Source organism: Coturnix japonica, chromosome 3 (assembly GCF_001577835.2).
Source record: "Coturnix japonica isolate 7356 chromosome 3, Coturnix japonica 2.1, whole genome shotgun sequence".
Lineage (NCBI taxonomy): Eukaryota > Metazoa > Chordata > Aves > Galliformes > Phasianidae > Coturnix > Coturnix japonica.
The window spans coordinates 4070525-4083938 of record NC_029518.1 but is presented as its reverse complement, the minus strand read 5'-3'; the positions used below and the strand labels follow the sequence as shown (position 1 = coordinate 4083938).

The 13414-nt window shown below is 41.9% G+C and overlaps 1 protein-coding gene across 4 annotated transcripts in view; it reads left to right on the top strand.

Annotated features, from left to right (window-relative positions):
- The first annotated feature begins 442 nt into the window (after nucleotides 1–442).
- RALGAPA2 (Ral GTPase activating protein catalytic subunit alpha 2) overlaps nucleotides 443–13414 on the top strand; it is a 106946-nt gene continuing 93974 nt past the window's right edge. For 2 of the 4 annotated variants that reach the window (XM_015856606.2, XM_015856608.2), the window contains exons 1-3: nucleotides 443–704; nucleotides 6972–7082; nucleotides 7630–7679. In XM_015856606.2, coding sequence (XP_015712092.1) covers nucleotides 599–704; nucleotides 6972–7082; nucleotides 7630–7679 — 267 coding nt within the window. In that variant the 5' untranslated portion in view covers nucleotides 443–598. The remainder of the gene's footprint in view (nucleotides 705–6971; nucleotides 7083–7629; nucleotides 7680–13414) is intronic. The other 2 variants (XM_015856609.2, XM_015856610.2) reach the window with 1 other exon arrangement.

Genomic DNA, 13414 nt, shown 5'->3' with positions numbered 1-13414 from the left:
GTGCTTTCTCCTCCGCGTTGAACCGTTAGTTCTGAATCCATGTTGCACCAACTGCTTGTTCTGAATAGAAGACAAAGGCCTTTTGCACTGTGAAGATCAGCAGCCATGTGTGGATGCAATTACATGCAGCAAAGATATTGTGCTCATTGTATTCAGTGCTACACGAGGAAGGAAATGGGAGTGATAGGATCCAACGTTAAATGACATATGCACATCCCCTGCACGTGCTCGGCCCCCGCCACGGCGCGGTGACGTCAGCGTGACGTCAAAGTATAAGCGCGCCGCTGTGCGCGGAGACTACAGTTCCCAGCGTACCACGCGCGGCGCCCCGCCATGCGTAGAGCCTACTCCCCGCGCAAAGCACGCCGGGAGTTGTAGTCTTCACGCCGTGCTTTGGGCCGCCGCGGCTGCGCAGTGCGGCGACGCGGGCGGGAGGCGGCGGGTTCCGCCTCGTCACGCCCACCCACGGCGGCGGCGGAGGGTGGCGAGCTGCGGGGCGGGCGGGGACGCTGCCATCGTTTGGCTTCATCTCCCGATCCGACTCGATCTCGGCCGGGCCCGCCCGTCCTTCCCTCGTAACCCACCCGAGGAACTCACCATGTTCTCCAGGAAAGGCCACGCCGACGCCAGGAAATCCACGCAGAAAGCTCTGGACCCCAAACGGGACGTGCTGACCCGCCTCAAGCACCTCCGGGCGCTGCTGGGTGAGTGCGAGCCGCCCCGCCACGGGGGAAGCGGGAGAAGGGCGGCAGCGCCTCAGGGAGCCGTGAGGGAGCCGTGAGGGAGCCGTGAGGGAGCCGTGAGGGAGGGAGCCGTGAGGGAGGGAGCCGTGAGGGAGGGAGCCGTGAGGGAGGGAGCCCTGAGGGAGCCCTGAGGGAGCCCTGAGGGAGCCCTGAGGGAGCCCTGAGGGCGGCGGGTCCGGCCACAGCCGCAGCCCTTTAGAACCGCTTTCAAATCTCCCACCTCACAACAAAGGGCTCCGAGCCGGAGGGCGGCGGGGCTGCTGTTCGACACCGGAGGGATGAGCGATGGTGCTGTCTTAAGTTAGAGAGGCGATGAGTGTTTCTGGGTTAATGAGATGGTTTGTGTGGTTTGGTGGTGAAATATCCACCCACTGATGGATGTTGGGGTGCAAAATAGCCAACAACCCCACGGGGTGTCGTCGGAAGAGCCGTACATCTAAACTGTTGTTCATTGATCAGCCTGGATCTCTGGGCTGAGGGCAATTGTATGAGCCTGACCAAGGGCTGTGCAGTGTGGGGGAGAGGAGGCTCAGGGGAGACATCATGGCTCTGTGCAACCACCTGACAGGAGGCTGTGTGAGGTGGGGTCGGCCTCTGCCCCCAGGGAACAGCCATGGGACGAGAGGGGATGGCCTCACGTTGTGCCAGGTAAGGTTCATGTTGGCTGTTAGAACAATTCCTTCTCCACAGAGCGGTGATGCAGTGGCACAGCTGCACAGGAGTGGTGGGGTCACTGTCCATGGAGGTGTCCCAGAGCCGTGGGGATGTGGCACTGAGGGACGTGGGCAGTGGGCACGGTGGGGTTGGGTTGTGGCTTGTGATCTTATTGGTCTTTCCTCAACATCTCCTAGAGCCCAAGTCTTCACGCCTCTCCTTTTATTCTAAACATTGACACCTGTTGCTGGATTTTGATTGTGATCTAAGCCTTGTAGGGTTTTGGGTGGCCTCGTGTTCTGCTGATGAGCAAACAGCAGCAGGAAATGGCTCTTTTAAGCACTCTTTGGTGCTGTCCTGGTTTAGGTAAATCAGCGTTGGTGTTAATACTGTTATTTTGTGAATCTCATTCAGGTTGCTCTTGCTGTCAGCACTGTGGGGATGCAGGAGCCAGTGGTAGGGCCTAGGTGGAAATGTAGGCTTTATGGAGTGGACCTGCTGTCCTCCCAGTGCTCTGACTGTGGCATCAGGCTGCATGGGGAAACGTCGCTGTGGTTTGCAGCATGGGTTAGGTGGGACTTGAGGTTAGAAGCCTCTTCCTGCAGCATTTAATTGATGGGAGAAAATACATAACAAGCATTCTTGATGTGCTGTGACAAAGTGAACGGCTTTTGTAGTGATGGTGCTGTATGTGATCCCGAGTGAGAAGACAGCAATAGGTCTCCTTCACACCTTATATATAGGTAGTCTCGTATTATGCTCTATGAATAGGATTGTGTATATATCTCTATGTATATAGATATCTATCATGTCTCTCTGTATATCTATATGTATCTATATAAAGATAGATATACTATATAGATACATAGTGCTAATCGTAGAGCATAATACGAGACTACCTATATATAAGATGTGTATGTGTGTGTGTATGTATGTATGTATATAAATATATATATGTATTTATCTTCCCTGGGACCCAAGCTTGTACACTTCTTGCACCAGGAGTGTGTAAAATGCTCTCTTTGCTTGGGTTTGTTTGCTTTTAAATCACACCATATACCTGGCTGCCTGAGGATTCTGCAATATGGCAGAAGATACATGATGCCCACGCATTGCAACTGTATCTTGAACTTATTGGCTGTGTGCTCCACAAACCATACTAAAATAATTTATGAATATTGGGCTGTGGGGGCAGTGACCTCAGTTTACCATAGTGCTCTCCGTTAATCAACATGAGATCATGATTTGCTTATGCATACAAGTGGAGAGGGTATCACGGGGCACTTAAGCTTTATTTCATACTGGTGGGGAGTCTCTTTTTTGTGCTGCTCTTATTGCTGATTTCAGAGCTGCAGCACATCTTTGGGTCTTGAAACTTCTTGTTTGTTGGAGGCTGGAAGTTGTCAGGTCTGTCTGTGGGTGGGATGATCTCTGGTGGTTTCAGTTGGCTGCCACCCTTCACATAACACTTCCAGCTCTAATCTGAACAAAAATGCCATTTCTTTTCCTGACACAGTTGGTAAAAACACCATGAGCTTTGTAGGGTGAGGCTGCTCGTAAAAGTTTATCATTAACCAGAGCATGACTGCTAAGTCATCTTTTCATCTCCTTCTCTTTAAGTACTTGAGACAAAGAAAAACCCTGGGGATTGAGAGGGCTGCGTATAAATAACATAAAACCTCACGTCAAACCACCTGACTCTGGAAGTTCATGGAAATAAGGGAGAGGCTTTCATACAGCTTAAACAAATGCGGTAACATGTCGTAGTTAATACAGAAATAAGAGGAAAACTGGTGTGGTAAGGGCACAATTATTTTCCTATATATATACAGTTTAAGTACAAAGAAGAGCGCTGAGCTTGCACACTCAAATTCTTAATAGATGGTTTCTGGATAGTTCATTTCCCTAAATTTTAAGGTGAAGTTGTAAGACAAGTGAGGGTGACTTGCCATCATCTAATGAACCGACTCTTGTATTTTCTAGAGAAGGATTCTCACATACACCCTGCAGAATGTCCTGCTGTTTCCTCCGTGTTGCTGTGAGAGCTGCAGAGTGCTGGTGGGAAGCATTAGCTAATGAACCACCTGACCTTGCTTTCGGAATGGAGTCAGGTTATACGTGTTCTTGGAAAGGCACCAACTGTGTGATGGCTGGCAATGTTTACCAGCTTGCCTTAGGTTTTAGTACTCGGTTGTGAATTCGGAAGGTGGTTGTATTTCATCAGTAGTAACGTGAGAGTTACCTATCAGTCATATAAATAGAGAAGCAGAACCTAACACCTGCTGTTCAGCTTTGCTCTTTAATTTTCCTTCAGCATCTGTAAGTGATGCAGAAGAAGTCAGTGTTTAACCGTAGTGTCTTTACTGAGAAATAGTAAATGGTGCTTTCTCAATAATCATCTTGCAAAGGACTCTTTTCTCATCAGCTTTTGTTTCTGGTGATGGTCTGGGTGATAAGGGCAGAACCAGTGGGACAGGGGAGAAGGTTGGCAGAACCCCAGGTGTGCTGTGTGTGCTGCTGCCTGCCCAGAGATGGAGCCTGGATGGGGGGGTTGCTGCTTTGCTTTTATTAGGGGAGCTGAGCAGCGGTATCAAGATGACAGCTTGCTTACTCAATTGCAAGAAAATCTTACTTTCAGAGCGAATATCTCGCCCTAAGGTAGCAAATGGAGGTATTGCTGATGGCTTTTGTGGTTCAGAATTCAGAACCTTTAATTGTGAAGTGGAAGGTTCTAATTTATTCTCCATATCCTGCAAAGGAGTATAAAGAACAAAGTAGTTCAGTAGGGAAAGGATGTGACTGAGAATGCATGCTTATGTCAGAACAACAGATGAGTCATCTCCGAAATGCCATATTTATAGAATAGGGAATTTAATTTATTATTTTTTCTTATTAGGCAGCTCCTTTCTCCTCCTTTCACAATTTAAAGGGAAAGTTTCCTTAATGAACTCATTCTTTCATATGAAAGCCTTGTAAATGAAAGCCTTGTTTTCTCCAAGAGTTGTGTTTAACAACGCATTCATAGAGGGAATAATTGCACTTCACTTGCAAATTCAACACCAGTAGCTTGAAGGAAACCAATACCATGTAAAAGAGATTCCATGCACTAATTGTTGCCATACTGCAAGCATCCAAACAATGCCTTATTACAGAAAAGCTATCAATTTATTTCTTTTTTTTTCTGGGGGGTAGGAGGGAGGGGGAGAAAGCATAAAACACCAATGCAATCCACACATCAATCTTTTGTTGATGTGTGATGTTGCTGGTTTTCTTTGTTGGCTTGGTTAATGAATGGCTTTCTTGAGAGGTGAAACTTAGGAACGCTGTTAACAGTTCCTGCACTTTCTCTTCTTACCTCTGGGTGGAATTACATCTTTCCTTGGCCAAATCAATTACAGCAAAGAGCAAGCATCATTAAAGTCTGGTTGATAAATGTCACGTTTAGAAAATGTTAGGGTTTTTTCTGCTTAAAAAATAAGTTTATTTGAAATCCTAGCCCTATGTTAAGGCCCGAAGAAGTGCTGTATGCCTGGGCTTCCATTATTTTTGTAAGTAAATGGGGAATATGTTGATTTGTTTTATTTAATTACTTGCCAGGTAAATTTCACAGCTAGATTTGTTCTGGTAGTGCAGAAACAATATGGGCAGATAGCTGTGCTGGCATCAAAACGTACCTTGTAGAATATTTCCTGTGTAAGTTACTTTAAAATGTGAAGCGGTTTGGAAACAGAATGAAAACTATAGCTAAGGTGTAGCTCGTGTTTTGGAAGTATTTCTTGATCAGTGGAATTTCCAGAAGAGGAGAAGAAATGCGGTAGGAACAGTCAGTCTTTAGCCCAGTGATCTCTGACCTCTGCTTCTAACATTAGCTGTGTCGTGTGTTCAAAGTACTTTCCTCCAGCTATTCTCTTGACTGCCTCAGTTTGGCCTGGGCAGGCTTATTTATTTACTAAGTAGTTCTGTGACTCTGCTTTTAATTAAAACTCCAACTTTTACCCTTCTTTGCATCCTCCCCAGGTAGGACAGTGTGCAGGCAGTGTCCTGGTTGGCACAGAGTTGACAACAGGCTCACCCTCCCTTGGTATCTTTTAATTTGTCAGTATTTGTTGCCATTTACAAAACTACATCAGCTCCTTTCTGGAGCTGTGTGCTATTCTGATAGAGCTATTTCCAAATGTGTATTAAAGACCATGTGAAATCTGATTTGTGATTTAGCAGTGCATATGAAGATCTTCAGATAGCAGTATTCACTGATGTCACAGTAGTGCTTCAGCAGCGTGTTTATCTTCCTCCCCCTCCACGCCAGCCTCATGTGTGACCATCTAGTTTCTAGATCATGAGAAACAGGACAAGAGATGCTTCTAGCCCCTGGATAATACATCTTTTTGAAGTAGTGGACTTGTTTCTTTTTCTCTAATGAACTAATGTATTTCATCTTACTGACAACAGTAATTTAAGCGACTTGGTTGGACTGCTTGGCACTCAGATGTTTATGTATTGAAACAATTGACTGTGTGATACAGGTTTAACTCCTGAGAGAATCAGATTACAGGATTAAATTCGTAATGAAGGTAAAAAATAAGCTTTCTTCTGTCAAGCAGCAGCCCTATAAATTTCTACAAATGCTCTTAACCCTCTTTTCTGTAATTAAACTCAAAAATTAGAAACAATTATTTATAAGAAATCTGCAGTAGTTTCATTATAAATGAAAATGTTTGACTTTTCTTTTTAACATCCCGTTATTGTTTGGTATTCAGGCAGTCGCTGTGAATGTATCTTTGGTCTTTTAGAGCTGTGTTTTGGCCTTCACTTGGTCTTGCCCTTTAATTGAAACTTCCTGTGCTGACTTCCTCTACTCAGTGTAAAAGGTTGATTTTACCCTTGGGTGAAGGTTCCTTGCAATTACTGTTTTCTTAAATGAATTGTTTTGAAGTCGCTAAGGATTCTTAATGATGCCTGGAATCTTTACAGACAGCTGTGGGATGGCTGCTGTGTAGTGTAGTTTTTAAAGTAATTGAGAAACTTCATAAGTGAACGAGCATTGCAGTTGGCTATCAGATGGGCTGAAAGCTAGTCCATGTTAATAGCTCAGGCATGTAGTAACTTCAGTATATTTGGGCTCAGTCGTGTTACTTCATGCTCTGAGGCACGTGGAAGAATTTCTAGCAGTGTACACTTCTGATTATCCAAAAGGATGGAATTCAGTGTATACTCAATATAACCCCTATTGGGAGAGCTAGTGAGTTAATTTGGTAACAGACAGCCTTCACATTTGTTAGCAAAAAATGTCTCTTGTGGATTAAGAATTGTTAGGAAAGTGTTATGTGGATGCATCCTGTCTTTTGCTTTTTTAGAATGGAAAACAAACCATAAACAACATGAAACTTTGAAAAACTAAGGAAAAGCCTACAGTTTTCTATTTCACTTCTAATGATGAGATCACACTTCAGTATACAGTGTTTAACAAAGTCACTAAAAGTGTTTTATAGTGCACTTCGTTCTCCAGTTTGCGTGAAGAAAAGTGTTTTCAGGTTTCAAATGTTGTGTAATAACTCCATTTGTTCTTCCTTGTAGATATTGTGGATGGAAGTGACCTGAAGCAGTTTTTTGAGAACAATTATTCTCAAATTTTTTTCGTCTTCTATGAAAACTTCATAACACTGGAAAATAGCCTGAAACAAAAAGGTGAGTGTTAGAGTCTTACCAGCATTTTAATTTTACGGTATCACTAGTGATCATAGAATCATAGACCATGGAAAACTGCTGCTTGAAATATTGTAGTTAACCGAAAAGAGTTGTAAATGCGTGTTTATGGCTTTAAGCATAATTTCTACACAAAAATTAGGTCTTGTACAATTACATGCACACTCTCTCCTCTTGTTTTGAAGTATTGATGGCCTTTACCCTACATTTAAGTATATGTCTGTTCAACTGAAAAATATCAGAAATCCACAGAGCAAAACTGAACATTGAAGATAACGTTGAGTAGAACAACTGTTTGGTTGAAGTTGAACTTGATCACATTGCTTTGCAGATATGGGACTCTTAACTATGCCCAAAGAGGAGGGACAGATACTGAAATTCAGAAACAAACTCCTCTTTTGATACTAGATGAATTAAAATAAGACAAGTGCTGCATTGTTGACTTCAGTTGAATAACAATAGTGTATTTTCTCCATCTGTTTCATCACACCGTAAATTATATCAAATGGTTTTGTTTTCTCTCTTGCAGGGAATAAATCACAGAGGGAGGAGCTGGACTCCATTCTCTTTCTTTTTGAAGTAAGTTTTCCTTACTAAAGAACTGTTTCTTTTTAATTGTATACGTTGTTGTCATTATGTGCTTGCTACCACCTTTACAATGAGAGGTAAAACCAGGCATCAGTCAAAATGACGGTAGTTGTTCCTGATTGTAAGGGATAAAAGGCAGAAAAGAACTAGGGTGTGCACTGTTTTCAGATACAGCAATAATAAAGAAAAATATATGCTACGGAAATATCTGGCTTGAAAAAATATCCAGAGTTAGATTTTATCAAAGGAAAGTGAACTGATTTAGCTTGCGGAGTAGTCTGAAATGTGGCTCTGCGCGGTGTCACATTGCTGAAGTGCAGTTATTATATTAATTGGTACCCTTTAGGGTGTTAGGCAGCTTGGTTGAATCAGAAGTAGAGAGGAGGGGAAACTTCCTCAGACTTTGAGACTTGACAATAAAATTTTAAAGGAAAAATTAAATTTATTTCATGTTAGATCATAAGTACTTTACAGATACAAAAATGTAGCTGCTCAGTTCTGAGAAATCTCGTGGTAAATTTGTATGCCTTACTGTATTTAGTTTCCCTTGCCATACTTGAATGAGAATACATTCAGAATATAAGCAGTACATTGCTTCTTATTTGCAAATCATTCTGTTTTGCTCTTCTTAACTTCTTTCAAGTTACTGAGCACTCTTGATAATGTGGTAGTTTTAATTAACATATCCAGTTAAAATTTGAAAAAGCATAAATAAGAGTGGAACAAGTGAGCTTGAAGGTGGATTGCTTCTTGATGAGAAGGTATGGCTCTAGACTTTGAGTACAGTAAATGTTACATACTTGCATTACCTTCTATAAATTAAGGAATAGCTTGAGTCTATTTGTCTTTGTATTTGTCAGGTCATCTGCAAGTAATATCTATGAGGATGAAAAAATCGCTGGCTGCTTAAACTAGAGTTGTCTTTTGAAATGCACTGGAAGGAAGTATTTAATACCTTGCTTTCTACCCTTGCAACGTGTTCTTCGTTTAGACTTCTTAGATGTGCTACTTTGGCTTCAGCTTTCAAAGCTGGGTTAGTTTTCCAAGTCAGTGTTCTCTGTTTTTGAGCAATAAATTTTGACGTCAAGGAAGTCTGACCCAAATTTGGAATTTCAAAGATGATAAGCTCAGAAAACAGGTGACACGTAGCTAAATCTTGTTTTGGGGCTTTCTGCATTAATTTGGTAACCGCATATGCCAATGGTTTGTATTCAAGAATATAAAAGCAAATGTTTGCTTCTGGATACCATAGAATGTTTAAAATCATGTCCACGCAAGGCAGACTTACCAGACTGGAAGATGCTTCCTATCACTGTGGAAGTATATGTTGTTTCCCAACGTATGATTCTTTCGCTAACAAGATGAGGCAGCAAGTGACTAAGGAACAACAGGAATAAGTGAAGAGGAAGGTATCAGTACAGTGAAATAGTCTCTTTCAGAAAACTTTCTTGATTATATTCAGTTTGCAGTCAAAATTCCTTCAAATGTTGAGATCTGTCATCCTGTTCCCTTTTGAAGAGTGAAGACTCAATGTGAACAAATCTAAACAGTTAGGCAAAGGAATCCTGTCATTAATGTAACGTAGAAGAAGTTTTCCCTTTGGGGGTAAAACCAGTTGCTGAAATGCTGAAGCAATAGTGCAAATGTTATTTTTCATTAAATTTCATGGCACTTTTTGTAGTACAATTTTTCATTTCCATTTTACTATACTTTAAAAACCCCAAACCTGAAAGGTGTCGTTCTTGTTACTTGATAACAGTAGAGTTGAAATGTAAGGAAGTCTTGAAGGAATCAAGAAGATCAGCCAGGCATGGGGGAAGACATTTAGACAAGGTTCGTTTCCGTGTTTTGAGATAAGTGGTATCTTGGCTATGTCAGTATTTCTGCTCAGAGTGCATTGAAAGTTATACAGTAACGTGTGTTTGAAGAACCTGAGGATCAGCTCTCTGAAAATGTCCTGTTACTCCCTCTCCTTGTGTAAAAAAAGGCTTTTGACAGCTTTAATGTTTTTGTTTCTGTAATACATGGGAAGATTAGTTCAAGGTGACACAATGTAAGTTGCTCTGAAAGTAATGCCTCCTATTTATTTTTATGGAGGCCACAACAGATAAGAAGAGCACAGTAATGCTGTTTGATGAAGCACGTTCTCAGCTACAAAACACTATTTTTCAGCATAGTCACCACCATTAGCTGTGTATTTTTGCCAGCAATGAACAAGAACCTACATGGCAGTCCAGAACATGGCTGGTCATTCACATTGCTGTTGCCACTTGTTCATGTTAGATTTTGTGCTGTTAGTGATTGTCCAGTAATTCATAATAATCTCACTGCAAGGCCTCTCAACCCTTAAGGGAATTAACATCTCTTCCCAGTTTAGTATCATCCTCAGAGTTACTGAGTTGTGCATTTTGAGTCTCGTGTACAGATTATTTATAGAAACATTGAAGAAAACTGGCCTTAAAATGGAGCCCTGTAGAACCCCACTAGTGCCACCATCCTGAGGTGGTCCCATTTACTGCGACTTTTGAGCCCAACCTGTCAGCTCACCCATCTTGTTGGGTATTTGTCTAGCTGTATGCTGGACATGTTGTCCAGAAGGATACTGTGAGAAACAGCATTGAAAGCTTTGCTAAAATCCCAAAAAATTATATCTGCTGTCTTCCCTTGGCCATTGCAGTGTGTAGACTTGTAATCAAAGGAAACTAGGTTTGTTAAACTGTGCTTTCCCCTTGTGAACCCTTGCTGGTGGCAACCAATGACTGCATTGTCGTTTTGTTCTTTTTCAGTAACTCCCAGAACAATCTTCTCCATAATCTTACCAGGCACTGAAGTGAGACTAGCAGGCCTGCAATTTCTAGTGTCTTCTTTCTTGCCCTTCTTGAAAATCAGGACATTTTCTATCCTCCAGTCAACTCTGGAACTTCTCCAAATTTCCAAGCCCGTTTAAGAATTGGGAGAGGTCTCATGATAACATCAGGGTACTAAAAATACTGGCTGATAAGGAATTCTCCTGGGTCCCCATGGACTTGTGTGTCCAGCTGGAATAGCAAATCCCATTCAACTTTGAAGCTGTCTGGAAATGTATCATTCCTTCAGTCATGGTCCTCCAACTTGGGGCTCAGGTGGTCCCTCCTGAAGTTTGCCCTCCCCATATCCAGGGTTCAGGATTTGCAGTCAGTTTTCCTCCTGTCTGTAGGTTTTAACCTTCAGTGTGTCATAGTCATTGTGGCCAAGACTGCTACCAAGTGCCACTTCACCTGTGAGACCCTCTCTACTTATAAAAAAACATATATACCTAGGAGGACACCTTTTCTAGTTGGTTCCCTTTTCTGCTTTTATTTATTTATCCCCAGTAAGCATTAGTAAGAATGTAATGTAGGGTTTTGTTTAAGGCAGCATCAAGTTACACGAGATCTTACATATACCATGCCTGTATGGGTAGCAGGAGAAATTCTTATGTTCCTCCCTTCTCACCTCCAAGTGAGAGTAGGTATCACCTTGTTTACTGAGCAAGGCTGTGCATTTTAATTGCATCTCATTAATATACTTACTCTCTGGCCTTGAATAAGTAATTAAATTTCTGTGACTGTGTCATTGAATAGAAAATAGCTAATGCTTACTCACCCAGTTAAAGTGAATAAATATGTATTCCTATGTCTTGAAAATGTGTGGCTAATAACCAATTCAGTATGTCTTAAAAACATCAGGAAAACATAATACACGAGGAAAGAAAGAAGCACAGTTATATATGAACAAAGTACTGCTTTGGTTCTGATTGAAGAGAATTGTGTTTTAGCCCAGTGAGGAAGCGAAGAAGAAATCATTCCAGATTGATAGGAAATTTGAAGTGATCTGCTTCATGATGTTAATGTACTAGAAGTAACTTGGCAATCCATTTATGCCTCTGACACTTGATAACTTGATGCATTGTAGAACAGCTTTTTCTAGGGCCCTTTAGTGCACAGATCAAGAATATGTCAGTCAGAATACAGGACAAGATGAGTGTAAATGCCAGGTAATTAAACATTCACATTGTCAGCCACAGGAAACAAAACTAATTGATTGTTAAGCTTACCCCATTTAATCTGTTGTCAGCATGAACCAGAGGTTTCCTAGAGTTTCGTTCTAATTAGCTAAGTAGGTAATTACTTAGGATTAAGAAATTTGGAATCCAGATGGTTGGGGTTAGCTTTTAGAATTGTCAATAAAAATATTGATGAAATAATTTCACTTAGGCCTTTTTCTGGTATGGTTTCGTGACTGTTTTGCTGCTGTTCTTGAGTGACACCTAGTGTGTATGTTAAGCAAAAGTACCATCTGTTTCCACAAATGCTCTGAAAACTAAGTTGACACTGTTGTAATTTACTGAAATCTTTGTTTCACACATCACCTAAGCAGTTGGGCTTCCCAATGGTACAATAAGCAACATATTAATCAAAGAATAAATAATAATCAAGAGGGAGTAATATTAACAGTAATTTTAGTTAATTCAAAAGTGCTTTTGTAGTTATGTTTTCTATGGTATCAGATACTGATTCCTATGATGCCAACCCTTTTCCATCTATAGCAAAATAGGAGCATGCTGCTGGTTTTGATATGCTACATAGGTAGTTTATTTCCATTTTCTATAATTATGCTTAATTAAGAACAGCCCCATCTCATGCTGATGCAGTCAATGCTAATTCAGTGTGCTCACTGGATGAAATGTTTCATTCTTCGAGTTTCCTAAATACTTCTATCTATAGAAGTAGAGCAGGTCATTTCATCAGAGTAGCCACCATTGAAGTTTTTCAGATGCTGCCTGTGTCTGATTTGAAGTATCCAAACTATGCACACAGCAGGTGGATTAAAGTCTTAAGTGGGTGTAAAACGTTAAGAAAACAAATGTGCTAATAGCTTCTACAGTGTACTGTACACCCATATTCATGGTCTGCTTTGGCTTTTGTACAAGAGTAAGCATTTTTCTTAAGACTGTTGTCATAGAATCCTAGATTGGCTTCTGCTGGAAGGGATCTTAAAATTCATGCAGTACCAGCCCTATGGTGTGGGCTGGCTGCCCCTCACTAGCTCAGGCTGCCTGGGGCCCATCCAACCTGGCCTTGGTTGGATCCAACCTGGATTGATGTCAACCAACCCCATCCAACCTGGCCAACTAAGGGATCTGATTGCCCTGAGGATAACTGGCCTGACTGTTAAAGATAGATGTAAGGAAGGCAATGAGAGCATTAACCTCTTCTTTGTCCTCAGCACCAACTCTCCCTGCTGTGTCCAGTAATGGTGGGAGATTCTCCTTAGCCTTCCTCTAACTGTTAGTATATTTGTAAAGCCAGTTTTTATTATTAGCCAGATGAAGTTCTTGCTGGGCTTTTGCCTTTCTAATTTTGCTTCTGTATACCTTAGTGACATCTGTATGCTCTATGGAATTGCCTGATACTTCTTCCAAAGGTGGTAACTCTCTGGAGTCTCAGTGAAGGTTTCCTGTTCAGCCATACTGGTCTTCTTCCCTCTGGTTTGTCTTACAGCACAGGGACAGCCTGCTCCTGCACCTTTAAGATTTCCTTCTTGAGGAATGTCCATGCTTTCTGGACCTCTTTGCCCTTCGTGACTGATTCCCAAGGGATTCTCTCTCCCATCAAACATCCTAAACACTCCCAGATCTGCCCTCAGGAGGTCTGTAGTGCTGGGGTTTCCAGACCTGTATGCAGTACTCTTCATGGGGCCTGATG